Here is a 12458-nt window from a genome sequence, read left to right as displayed (position 1 = left end):
TTAATAAATTAACTTCTCTCACTACAAATAAATGCTCAAAAACTATGTGTCCTGAACTTCACATTCAGATTCATAAAAGTAATGATTTTTTTCTTGAATTTTATTTTATTTATTTTTTTATACAGCAGGTTCTTATTAGTCATCCATTTTATACACATCAGTATATATACATGTCAGTCCGAATCTCCCAATTCATCACCATAAAAGTAATGATTTTCATTTGACATAACCTTATAAAAATATTATATACTCAACCAAAAGGTTTTTGAAGACTATAAAGTATTTTAAGGTTTGACTTCACTAACCCAAATGTTTACTGTGTTAGAGTTCCAATATTGCCAAACAATCCATATAAGATCACACGCTAAAACGAAACAAACAAAAACCCGTAAGACACAATGTTACATAATTGAAAAGCACCAGGGATCTATATTCAGCCCTGGCTCTGCCACTTACCAAGAAGATCTTAAGCAAACACTTGAACATTTCTAGGTCTCGAGCTTCTGCAAAGTCCAACAGATCACTGAAGGCCCTTCCAGCCCTTTCAGGGCTAAGTTTCTATCAAATGTGACTTTCCCTATTATACCAACAAAGTTTTCCCAATTCTAATCACTTATAAAGAGGCTGGTGAATGAAGTACTCATTCATTATTAGCTGAACAGTATTTACTGAGTACCTAAAATGTAAGCTCTCTCATAGAGCTTATATCACCAGTAATAAAAGATTAATGTCTCAGTGCCCTCTAGAAGGAACTTTCATATCCAACTGGAGCATACATCAACCAAATCAGTTACTAATTCTTACTCCTCTAGCAGTGATAGAAATATTTTAACATATTGCTATCCCATCAAGCTAAGATAGTGAGGCTGTGATGAACACTGCAAGAAAGGCAAATGTCGTGGCAAGAGGGACGCTTACTCTTTTCACAGTGGCCAGAACATCTTTATCTTTTTCTTGACAGAGGAGTTTTCTCACACACATTTCTAACTGTTGAAGTAGATGTTTATCTGCAGGGATCTTCAGGGTAGATTTCACTTTGGGCAACAAGTAGCAAAGTTTCATTCTGCAATAAATTGACAGTATTAACTTGTGAGTGAATTTAATAACTAAGAATGACAGTCACATGAAATTGAAAGAAAACTCAAGCTTTAGCTAGCCTGAGAATTTCTTATGCAACAAATGTCTATGGAGGGTCTATGATGAGTCAAGCGTTCATCATTCTGGATGCTGTGATAACGCACCGGAGAAAACCAACAAAATTCCCTGCTGTCACAGAGCTTACCTTCTAGTACACGGGTAGGGAGAGAGGATAAACAAATATGTAAAATGTCTGTCAAACAGTGGTAAATGCTGCAGAGAAAAATAAAGCAGGGAAAGACGACAAAGGAGTACAAGGAGGGGAATTACAAGTTCAAACCAGGTGGTCAGGGAGGCTCTTAGTCAAGATTTCACTGAAAAGATGACATTTAAGCAAAGAATTAAAGTAAATTAGGGACTAAGCCTTGTGACTATCTAGAGAAAACCACTACAGTTAAGAGCAAGTGCCCCCTCAGGGGAGCTTGCCTTAGAAGTTGCCCCAAATTAACAAATTGGCCAAAACTGGCAAACTGGCTAGCACGGCTAGAACAGAGCAAAAACGAAGTCAGCTGGAGGCCTCAGAGTGAAATAGGAGGCCAGTTCATCCAGGGCCTTGCAGGTCACGGTTTGGGGACTGGCTTTCATTTTGAGAGCAATGAGAAGCCACGGAGGGTTTTGCACAGCCGAGTGAAATGATGTGACTTAACGTTTGGAAAGTATCATCTGGCCACTGTATTGAGATTAGACTGTAGGTGGTCAAGGACAAAAGGGACACGGGGTGGCAGGGGGCTCTTTCAGTAATTCAGGCAAGAGATGATGGTGGCTTGAACCAGAGTGGTGGTGGGAAGTGGTTTGATTCTGAATATATTTTACAAGCGGCAGGATGTGCTGAGGGCTTGGAAGTGGAGTGACAGAAAGGAAGTCACGGCTCTGACCTGAACAAGTGGCAAGACGAAATGGTTATTTACTGAGACGGAGAAGACTGCAGAAGGAGCAAGTGCAGACGAGGAAGATGGGGATTAACTGGACAGATGAAGTCTGAGGAGCCTGTTAGATAGTCGATGGAAATCCTAGTGGGCAGTTGGCTCAATGAGTCTTCTGACCAGGGTGGATGTCCATGCTGGAGATCTGCAGTCAGGAATCTTCAGCACACAGGTGATACACAAGCCATGAGACTGGAGAATCACCCAGGCAAGTAAGTGCAGTTTGAGAAGAAGAGATAAAAGGAGAGCATCTACAGCACCACCACAGTCTAAATGGGGCTGATAAAGAAGCAACAAGCAAACTGAAGAATTCCAGACAGGTGAAAGGAAATCCGGGAAAGTATAAAAAAACCCAACCAACCAACCAACCAAACAAACAAAAAAACTTCCTAGGAAAAGGTGGTGCAGGAAATGTTCTGCTTTGCTAAGCTAAAATTCTACTGCTTTGCCAGGTCTGGTTGTCTAACTTGGGGCTGCTGTCTTCATTCATTCATTCATTCATTCATTCATCTAAGAGCTCTCCAGATACTATTTTTTTATTTCTATGCCAAACCTTGAGACAACTAAGTCCCATTCCTGAAGTTCCCAGGATACCTTCTCAGCTGAGCCTTCAGTTATGATTCTTATACAACAAAATCTGCTTTTTATTCAACTAAAAAGTCAAAAGAAGCTCCTCCTCTAGAATTTTCATCTCTGTACATAGCAATAATAGTCCCAAACTTATTCAGCACTCACCACGGACACTGCTAAGCATGGTAATGCTTTCTCTAATTAAGGGGTCCCAATTACCCCAGAGAGAATTGTTTTCATTTCTGGCTACTGAAGAGAAGGCTCCTTTGAATACCAATCGTCTTTTTCTAGCCTTTGTATTGTCTAGACTCAATGAATTTAAATTTTAAACATTCACTTAAGGAAAAACAATCAACAGTCCACGCACACTTCATTCTTTATAACCCAAGGCAGACCTAGAAAACATACATTCAACAGAAGCTACAGAAGCCTTAGCAGTGATTTATCTCTATGAGAATCCTGGGCCCAGGAGATTATAAAGATTTAGAGATTAGGGATCATACTTTTCAGGTAAACTAAATTCTTTATGTACACTACCTCAAGTATTTATTCTTCAGAACACCCCATGAATTAGGTACCACGGAAACTGATGCACAGAGAGGTTTTGTAAGTTGCCCAGACACATAGCTGGTGGAGAGTTGGAAATCAGCTTAGGGAGTATGGCTCCAAAAACTCTCCTCCTACCCTGCTCGATCCGGCCACTCTCGCCTGTCATGGCTTTCATTCTACCTGCACATTTCTAAAAGTGCTGAGCAAAGCCTTTCGTATCCAAAAGCCAGTTAGTATGTGGTATTGCTGGACCCATTTGTTAGGCTGGCAGCTGCCCAAGCAGGAGAGTGAGAACCAAGACAAACTGCTATACGATCATCTCCTACTCAGAAAAACCACCAAAATTCATAGAGCAATATTCATCTTCATCCAGTTTTTGAATTAACAGGTTGCTTTCCCTTAAGAGTCAATGCTATGCTGTCAGTCACACTGACTCGAGTAGAGATGATTTCACTTCCTTTCAAATAATTTTTGGGAACTGCTTGATAAATGACAATTCAACACATTGGAAGCTATTTTTCTAGAATCACAACTTCAATTTGCAAAACGTTAACAATGTGGTTGGATCCCTTAGTTATTCACCAAGAGGTAAATTCTAAAGAATTATCAATGGGGTCTTTCAATTTACTTTAAATCACTTTAAATTTGCTTTAGATCTCAAGTCAAGGAAACCTCAGCTCTAGTTTGTAGAGCACAGGTAAGATGCACAAAATACTAAAGCCAATGCAGTGGTACTTTCTGTATTTTCTCACCCTAAAAATACAAAACAAAACCAATGTCTAGATGTGTCCCCCTTAAATAATGCTCACAACATTCTTAGGCTGAACTTTTCAACATCTTTTGACAATTCTTCTTGGTATATTTTCTCTCAACAGCCATGTTATCAGTCTATGCTCATTGCCTGGCCAGGTCTTCCTGTTAAAAAGTATTAAATGGTTGCATGTTGTCTACAATGCACATCAGTTTTTTATAAAAGATACAAATATGTCACACAGCATGAAACTAGCATGAAGCATGGCTGGCATGTGGAAGCTCAGCAGGGAGCTCTGGAGTTCTGTTCAGGAAGTCTTGGCCAGCTGACTCTGTGTCTCCTACAGATGAGTTCCTCAAATTCAGAACAGAGGCACAGAGCACAAATATGAAATCTAATGGCTGAGGGTTTAAAATTCTCTTCAACTCATTATGCAATATACAAATAACTCAAACAGTATGCATGTGTGCTTAATGCCACTGAATTGTACAAAATAGTTAAAATGGTAAATTTTATGTTATTAATATATATTATATATTATATATGTTATATATAATATATATTATATATATATATATATATAAATTAATATGCTTGTTTGGGGAGGAAAAAAAGGCAAAATACATTTATTCTTTTTTTCAGTTTCCAAGCAAGCCATTTTCAGGCCCGTTTCATTTAACTTCACAGTTATTTAATCAACTCCAATTACCATTTACTGGATTTTGAAAATGTGAGACAGCTAAAAGCCCTGGAAACAGCCTTACTTCTCTGAATAAATGGGCCTGTAAAAATGGGCAGATCTTCTCCAAGCCAACTTTCAACTATTTTTTTCCTTTAGTCTTAGAAGATATAGATAAATTAATCACATCTACTCAATCTTCTCTTGATGCCAATGTGTGTATCCAAGTGGCTGGAGAAGCCTGCCAGTCTGACTGTGACTACTGCTATCAACCCAATAAACTAAAGACCTGAGACAGTGTTAAAAGATCACGCTTCCAGGTCCTACTGAGGCTCAGTTAAGTCTACCAAGAATTTCAAACCAAGTATAAATTCTTCACTTGATTATTTTTAATTGACTAAGAAAACGCTTTTGCATATATTCATCACAGTAGATAAATAAAAAATACAATTTTTTCAAATATTTTCTTGGATTGGTACCATACCTCACATTTGCTACTGGATCATGTGTCAGTTCAATAGCAGGTAGAAAGAAATATTTACAGAAAAATGATTTGGAAAAGATCTCTATAATAAATTCACAGGTATCCAAAAATCGGAGTCTATTCCAATAACTTTTTCCTTGGCCCAGTTCTAGAAACAACAACAAAAAATTATAAGTTTAATTATTCCTACATAAAATTTCATGTGAAAAAAATCACTAAGTCCATGACAATCTTTTCTATATCCACAATTTGTTTAGCAAAAACAAGAGATAAGGGGGAAAAAAATCATATTATATACCCCCAAATTAATAGCACCTGAAAAAACAGAAAAAATGTATTAAACATTGCATTCAGTTCCATGAGCATTTATTAAATATTGAATGAACATATCTACTGTTTTTTGATTACCCACCATGTGCTAAGTACTTTATATGTATTATCTCATTAAATCCTGAAAGTCAATCCAATGGGATGAGAATAAATTTATTCCTCCTAAAAGGTAAGGATACTGAGATTCAGAGTGGTTAAAGCCACAGAGCTGGAAAGTACAGACCTAGAATTCAAATGCAGGTCTGTATAACTTCAAAATCTTTAACCAGTGAAATTAACTGTTTTCTTCTTCTCATTTCCTTAAAAATGCTTTGAAGTAAAATCATATGTAAACATGATATCACTGAAAATCATTCAGGTCGACGTTGAAAGGATAATTTTCTCTCCCTTATTACAGAAATGTTCAAAAGCAAAATTCTTAATATTTAAAACCAAACAGAATCTCCATTCAAAATAAAACATTCTAAAGGTCAGGTCCTACCACTAAAAAAATGAAAACTGAATTAAAATGCAGAAAAAAAGGAAGATTAAAGTATATTGAGCATTATTTTTTCTTAAATGGAATTTTATGTACTCGAATTTTTTGAAAAGTGGTGATCCATACTTAAAATGGTAAACTCCAATAACCAGAAAAATTCCATTACCTGCCTGTGCTGGATAACAGAGTTTAATAAAAGCATTAAGACACTACAGTCAAAGCAAGTACACAATAATTAACAAATTCACTAAGTATATATAGGTGTGCACCACTACTTCTAGAATTAACATTTTAACAAAAAGTTTTTGTCTTAATTTTAGCCCATAGCAAATTAAAATAAATTTGCATTTGTTAACTGACAATTTTTTAAGACATTATAAATCACCTCGGCTTACCAGATTCACATTCATGTGTACTATCAAGTCTATTCAAGGGAACAAAACTCACATTCTGTAATATTTAAAACAGGAACATAAAACAAATTATTCGATTCAAGGATAGCCTACTTATATATCTTAGTTCCAAATTGTATTAATCAGGATAGAAACTGGGCTTTCAACAATAAGTATACATATTTTAATTTCTCAAGCGTAGAAATTCACAAAAGGCAGCCTAGAGTAGTCATTACTCTCATTCATCACAAATCTGATCCTGTCAAAGATTTCTAAGACAAGCCAAAAAAATTAGCCTACAAAACTCAAATGCAAATATATACCAACACTGGCCTAATTATTCATGGCAAAATGATACATAATATTAAGTCAGATCTAACTAAGGCCAACCAGTTTGTTTACTTTCTATTTTTCAAAATGAGAGACAATGATTACTTACGTTCAATTAATTTTTGAATGACCTCGTGTCTCTGTTCTTGTTTACGGTTATAACGTAGAAAAATGCATAGAGTTCGTGAAGCGGCCTTTTGGACAGGTAAGACATTCTTAAAGAAATAAGGAAGACAATTAAACCAGTCTAATAGTATATACCCTGAAGAATTTGGCCCCATAAATCTATTTTAAGTTATTGACTAAAAGTAAAAGCAGTATTGCCTACCTCTCAAATCACTGTGGAAGCGTCTTCATCATTTAATGTTACCATCGCTCAGGCAAATCAACTAATCTACCATCACACTACAAAGTTAATGCAATTTGGCAGTCATTTCCAAGTCATCCAGATTTGATTTATATTTGACTCTCATTTCCTTGCCACTTCATCTTAGGTGATATTCTCCCCAAATTATATCTCAACCACCTCTGGACCTTGTCACTCACTTATTCAACAAACATTAGTTAGAACATACCCTGTGTCAGGTATCTCACCAAAGATGTGCAACTTCTAAAATATAAACTCAGAGATCTCATGACCAGGTATATGTCAGATCCCTCTGGCTTAGTTCTGCCTCTTCCACCTCAATGCCATTCTTGAAGGTCCCCGGTCCATGACACAGATAAAGCTTAGAACCCAAGGGACAACATACCAATTACTCTTACCAGTGTTTTAAACTCCTTTGTCCTTTGAATTTCTGTCACACCACTGGGCAGAACCTTAATTCTAAATGAATTCAACCATTCATCTTTACTGGATTTGGGTTCAAATGATGTATTAGAGAAAAATCTCTCAATCAGATATACTGTATCCAGTATAAATTCATGTTCACCATCTTGACTTATATATAAATATTATAACAATCAATTCTTGACGATTCAGACTATTATACTAGGATCCTTGAAATTCAAGTAGGAAAAACTATACATTGCTCAAAGAGTACTGCCTGCTACCTCCTCTCATATTTGTTTTTTAAATCTTACTTTTAAATCAATCTTTTTTTTTTTTTTAAAAGACGTTGGAGGTAGGAGTTTACTTATTTATTTATTTATTTTTGCTGTGTTGGGTCTTCCTTTCTGTGCGAGGGCTTTCTCTAGTTGTGGCAAGTGGGGGCCACTCTTCATCGCGGTGCGCGGGCCTCTCACTATCGCGGCCTCTTGTTGCGGAGCACAGGCTCCAGGCGCGCAGGCTCAGTAGTTGTGGCTCACGGGCCTAGTTGCTCCGCGGCATGTGGGATCCTCCCAGACCAGGGCTCGAACCCATGTCCCCTGCATTAGCAGGCAGATTCTCAACCACTGTGCCACCAGGGAAGCCCCTCCTCTCATATTTTATACAAGTTATTTCCATTCTATTGAGTACCATTTCATGTGGTGCTTTTAATCGAATATAAAAAAAGAATATTCACTATGAGTTAGAACAAAAAATTTAAGAAATGTACATAAACAGAAATATCAGTGGAATTACGGAAAATGAATTTTAGATAAATGAACTAAATAAAAGGATGTTACTCTTTTCTTTCATTTTTTGTATACTAATAGAATTTCAAATGCATAAACACTAGTCATTTGAAATAAAAATAGTTTAAAATACGTGTATTTTATACCTCACAGTATAAGGTAATGTCTTTTGGGCCAGAAATCAAAGATAAAAGTAATTATATCAAAACAAGTAAAAGCCAGTTTAAAGAAGTCGTGACCACTTAAGCATGCCAATAATGACTGTAACTGATTAAAACGTTATTTAATATAAAATGATGAGTCTAAAAGAAAGAGACAAAAACAAAATTCATTCATCATCATTGGAAGTGGCTACTGCACCACTTAAGAGTTTTCCTAACTCCGAAAATTGATAATTAGAGGGAAAGAAATAAGAATTTACCCTCTCTTTACATTAGGAAATATATTTTAGGGTAAATAAATTACCCAAGTAGATGTAAAAAAAAAGGCATTTCTCCTGAGAAGAATGCCATCAACAATGTAGAAGAAAAGACAGAATTTAAAAAATCATTTTTCTGCAAGTTATAATGAAATAACTGATCAGGCAAGGATCATCGCTGGATGCTAAAACTAACGGGTAAAAGCTTGGTGGGAAACTGGGTATTCCGAGTGTTGAAGTGTCAGCTTCAGATTGTGACGCAGATCACAAGAGAGAAAACACAATTTTGCAGTAGACTTAACAGAGCTGTCCCCATCTGCACAACCACTCCTAGCTCACTTACAGAGGGACAGCTGTCCAGACACAATGCAACATAAAATACACAGCAGCATTTATGAAGTATTCTTGCCAAAAACGTTTAAGACTCGGCAAGCCCTTATCAAACCTCCAGTTTAGAAGAAATATGGAGAAGAGATAAACAAGTTAATCCGTGAAGACATTCTACAGAACAACTGACTAAGTCTCTTCCTCAATTCAATGTCATGAAAAAGTGGGGAAGGGCGAAGAGGGAATCTGTTCTGGATTAAAAGAGAACTAAGAGATGTAACCACCTAAGGCAATGTATAGATCTTACTTGGATCCTATATGGAATAAAACAACTGTCACACATATTTGGGGCATAATTGGTAAATTTTAATATGAACTTTAAATGATATTAAAGATAATTGTTCATTTTGTCAAATGTAATAATTGTATCATGGTTATATAGGGCAATGTCCTTTTTTAGAGATGAGTACTGAAATGTTTAGAAATAAAAATACAATGATATCTATAATTTAAATTTTTCAGCACGATGAAACAGAAAATATGTCAGAATGTTAACAACTGTTAAACCTAGGTGATGGGTGTGTGAGGGTTCATTATAGTATTTTCTCTGCCTTTCTGCGTTTTAAATTTTTTTCATAACTAAAGCAGGAAAAAATGTTAGTTTCTGTCATTCCTCTACTCAAAACCTTCCAAAGCCTTCCCCCGTATCACAGAATACAATCTACGCTCTACATCACGGCCTTCAAGCACCTGCGTGTTGTGGGCCCAGCGACCTCTCCAGCCTCATCTCTCGCTAACGACCGCCACACGGGCTTCCTTGCTGCTCCTCACACAACACGCCATATCACACCTTTGCATCCACTCTTCCCTTTGCGGGGACCACCTGTCCTTCAGACCTCCACATGGTCACTCCCTTACTTGGTCCAAGCCCCTGCACAAAGCATATTTGATCAGAAAGGGCTTTTTCCTGACCACTATATTCACAATACCATCCTACGACCCTCCATCACTTTCTTCCCCTCTACCCTGCTTATTAATTCCTCCTTGTACTTTTCATCCCTGGTGTACGATGTATGTATTATATGTGTTTGTTTTCTGTCTCTAATAGAATTTAAAGTTCTATGAGAACAGGTCCTTTGTCTTTTCATTCACTACTGTGCTCCTAGCATCTAGAATAGTACTCAGCACATAGTAAGTGCTCAATAAATTTTGTTAAATGAATATTACGACCATTAGATACGGAACTAAAAATATAATCTTTTCTCCAGGGAATATTGAAACAGAATGTAAGTGTCTTTTTTGATCATGGAAAATGTGCTATAGTGAATCACGTATTTCTTTTTAAGTGTGGAATTACCTCCTTGTAAAAGAAAACATAAAGCAGATCCCTCAGGCTTGAAAGTATTTTGTTCACACTATGTTATAAATCATTTCTCTTTCCTGATAAGGGAAAGTACAAATATGGAATAATTATGTATTCTTAGCTTTCTAAACACAAAGACACCTACTAAGTAATCAGGTTGAGACAATTAAGATCAAGACAATTAAGATCAAGACCACCTGTTAATATATTTATTTTATTTTACTATTTATCACTTCCCACATGACCACCATGTAAGAATGCAAGGTCCTTTAGAGCAGGATTCTGTCTGTCTTATTCACTCCTGTATCCCCAGCTCTTAGAACAGTGTCTGACACAGCAGAGACTCAAGTAACTAACTGCTGGATACAGTAATTAATAAATTCTGCTTGATTTCATGTGAAATTTTCTATGTGGTACATTCATGCATTATCCTCTGAGAAGGAACTTATTTTTGTCAATATCAATTTTTAAGATTATTACATCTATAAAATAACCTTCCACCCCTAGACTTTGCTTTGATACATGAAACAAACTTCATGTAGAGGTGTTAGGTCATAAGATATATGCCTTTTTTCTTTTTTTTTAAGTTAAGTTGTAAATGACACCAATAATGTCATTGTTTTCCTCTTTGAAGCTAAACCTGATTTGGGGTTTTTGAGATGGCTACTAGATTTTGTTATCTCACTTTTTTTGAGAACAATAAGAATTCAAAGTACTTTTTTAATAGTTTCTAAAACATATACATTATGTAGAACTTTTTTATACTTCCAAAAATGGTAGTAGGATGTCATATTCAATGTATAGTGAACTGAGGGTTAAACAATCCTCTCTGGAAATTTTAAGGAAAAAGGTAGACAACTTACTCTATGGGGAAATTTGAATACAAGTCTTTTTTTTTCCCCCTACTTTGACTCTAATTTTGAGGTTATCCATAGTAGGGCATCCATGTTTTTTGTATACATTTTACTTGTAACAAGTCACTGTTCAGGTACTATAAAAGAAAAAGAACCCAAACTAGTATTAAGGGGCTTAAGGGATGCCCTTAAGGCAACAGGGCACAGCTGAGGCCATGAGACATGAAAGGTGTACATGAGAGCAAAAGGCACTTTGCAGCTGAGATCACTGACTCCTGCCAACCTCTGCCTTGAGAAGAACGGTATCAAGCTTGCAGTGCATGTGTTTACACTCTCCCTGTGCATCCCTCTCTCCAGCTAGGTAGAAGCTGATGAAAAGGAGAACCGGTGGGGAAGCAAAGGTAACACCCCTCCAGGCAGAAGGGCATGAACTGAGTTTGTCGTTCTATTTCAAGAATGTGGATAATTTGGTTAATTCCAAAACAGGGGCAAGTTCAAGAGAAAATCAGATAACAGGTATTGGGCTCACATTTGTCATCACGATTGTGAACATTCTTTGCAAGAAACGATAATAAATCTGATCACTTGATATGATGTGCGGCAGACAGGCGTATTTCTGGAGCAGCTTCTCGTGAGTTCTCCACTTTAAAGAGGCTGCAGCTCGCTGCTCAGCAGCTGTGAGAGCTGGAATCAAGTCAGGGAGAGATGATAACTAAAGAAGAAAACACATCAAGAGAATCAAAGATAATTAAAGAAATCAGTTTCAGCACTCAGCCAAATTATTCAGTCTTACAATACACTGGGGAGAGGGAACTCTTAACCTTTTCGGAAATTAGGAGGCATCTTAGCTGTCACAGGGAAGTAAATATTTAGTAAAATCAAATACTTAAAAAAAAATCTAAAAATAAAATTTATGATTACTGGAGACAAAATTTTGAAAGAGACTGGGGTTCACAACCCTTCTAAACTAAAATGTATTCTATTTCACTGTCAGCAAACTTTGACCTTCTAAATTCCTACCCTTCTGTCCTCAACAGTTGCTATTCTTTGCAGTAATAATAAATGCTAATAAGAACTGAAAATATGAACGTAAACTCCAAGGACAATAAATAAGGATTGTGGTAATGTAAGAATGGTAGAGGACAAATGTAAAATAGATAGCTAGTAGGAAGAGCTGCATCTCACGGGGAGATCAGCTCCGTGCTTTGTGACCACCTAGAGGGGTGGGATAGGGAGGGTGGGAGGGAGATGCAAGAGGGAGGGGATATGGGGATATATGTATATGTATAGCTGATTCGCTTTGCTACACAGCAGCA

General features: G+C 36.7%; 1 protein-coding gene across 1 annotated transcript in view; it reads right to left on the bottom strand.

Annotated features, from left to right (window-relative positions):
• The window catches only part of LOC111176125 (serine/threonine-protein phosphatase 4 regulatory subunit 4), a 50265-nt gene that overhangs the window by 19165 nt on the left and 18642 nt on the right, over positions 1-12458 (bottom strand). Inside the window, exons 11-14 of the mRNA XM_089908162.1 lie at positions 11672-11854; positions 6733-6838; positions 5094-5241; positions 919-1063 (exon numbers count right to left, since the gene is read on the bottom strand). Of these exons, the coding sequence (XP_089764288.1) occupies positions 919-1063; positions 5094-5241; positions 6733-6838; positions 11672-11854 (582 nt within the window). The remainder of the gene's footprint in view (positions 1-918; positions 1064-5093; positions 5242-6732; positions 6839-11671; positions 11855-12458) is intronic.

The sequence above is a fragment of the Delphinapterus leucas genome, chromosome 2 (genome assembly GCF_059928025.1).
Source record: "Delphinapterus leucas isolate spDelLeu-1000000601 "Yukka" chromosome 2, BTC_Dleu_Yukka2, whole genome shotgun sequence".
Classification (NCBI taxonomy): Eukaryota; Metazoa; Chordata; class Mammalia; order Artiodactyla; family Monodontidae; genus Delphinapterus; species Delphinapterus leucas.
Note: the sequence above shows the minus strand (reverse complement) of the source record. Positions and strands in the feature narration are given on the sequence as shown.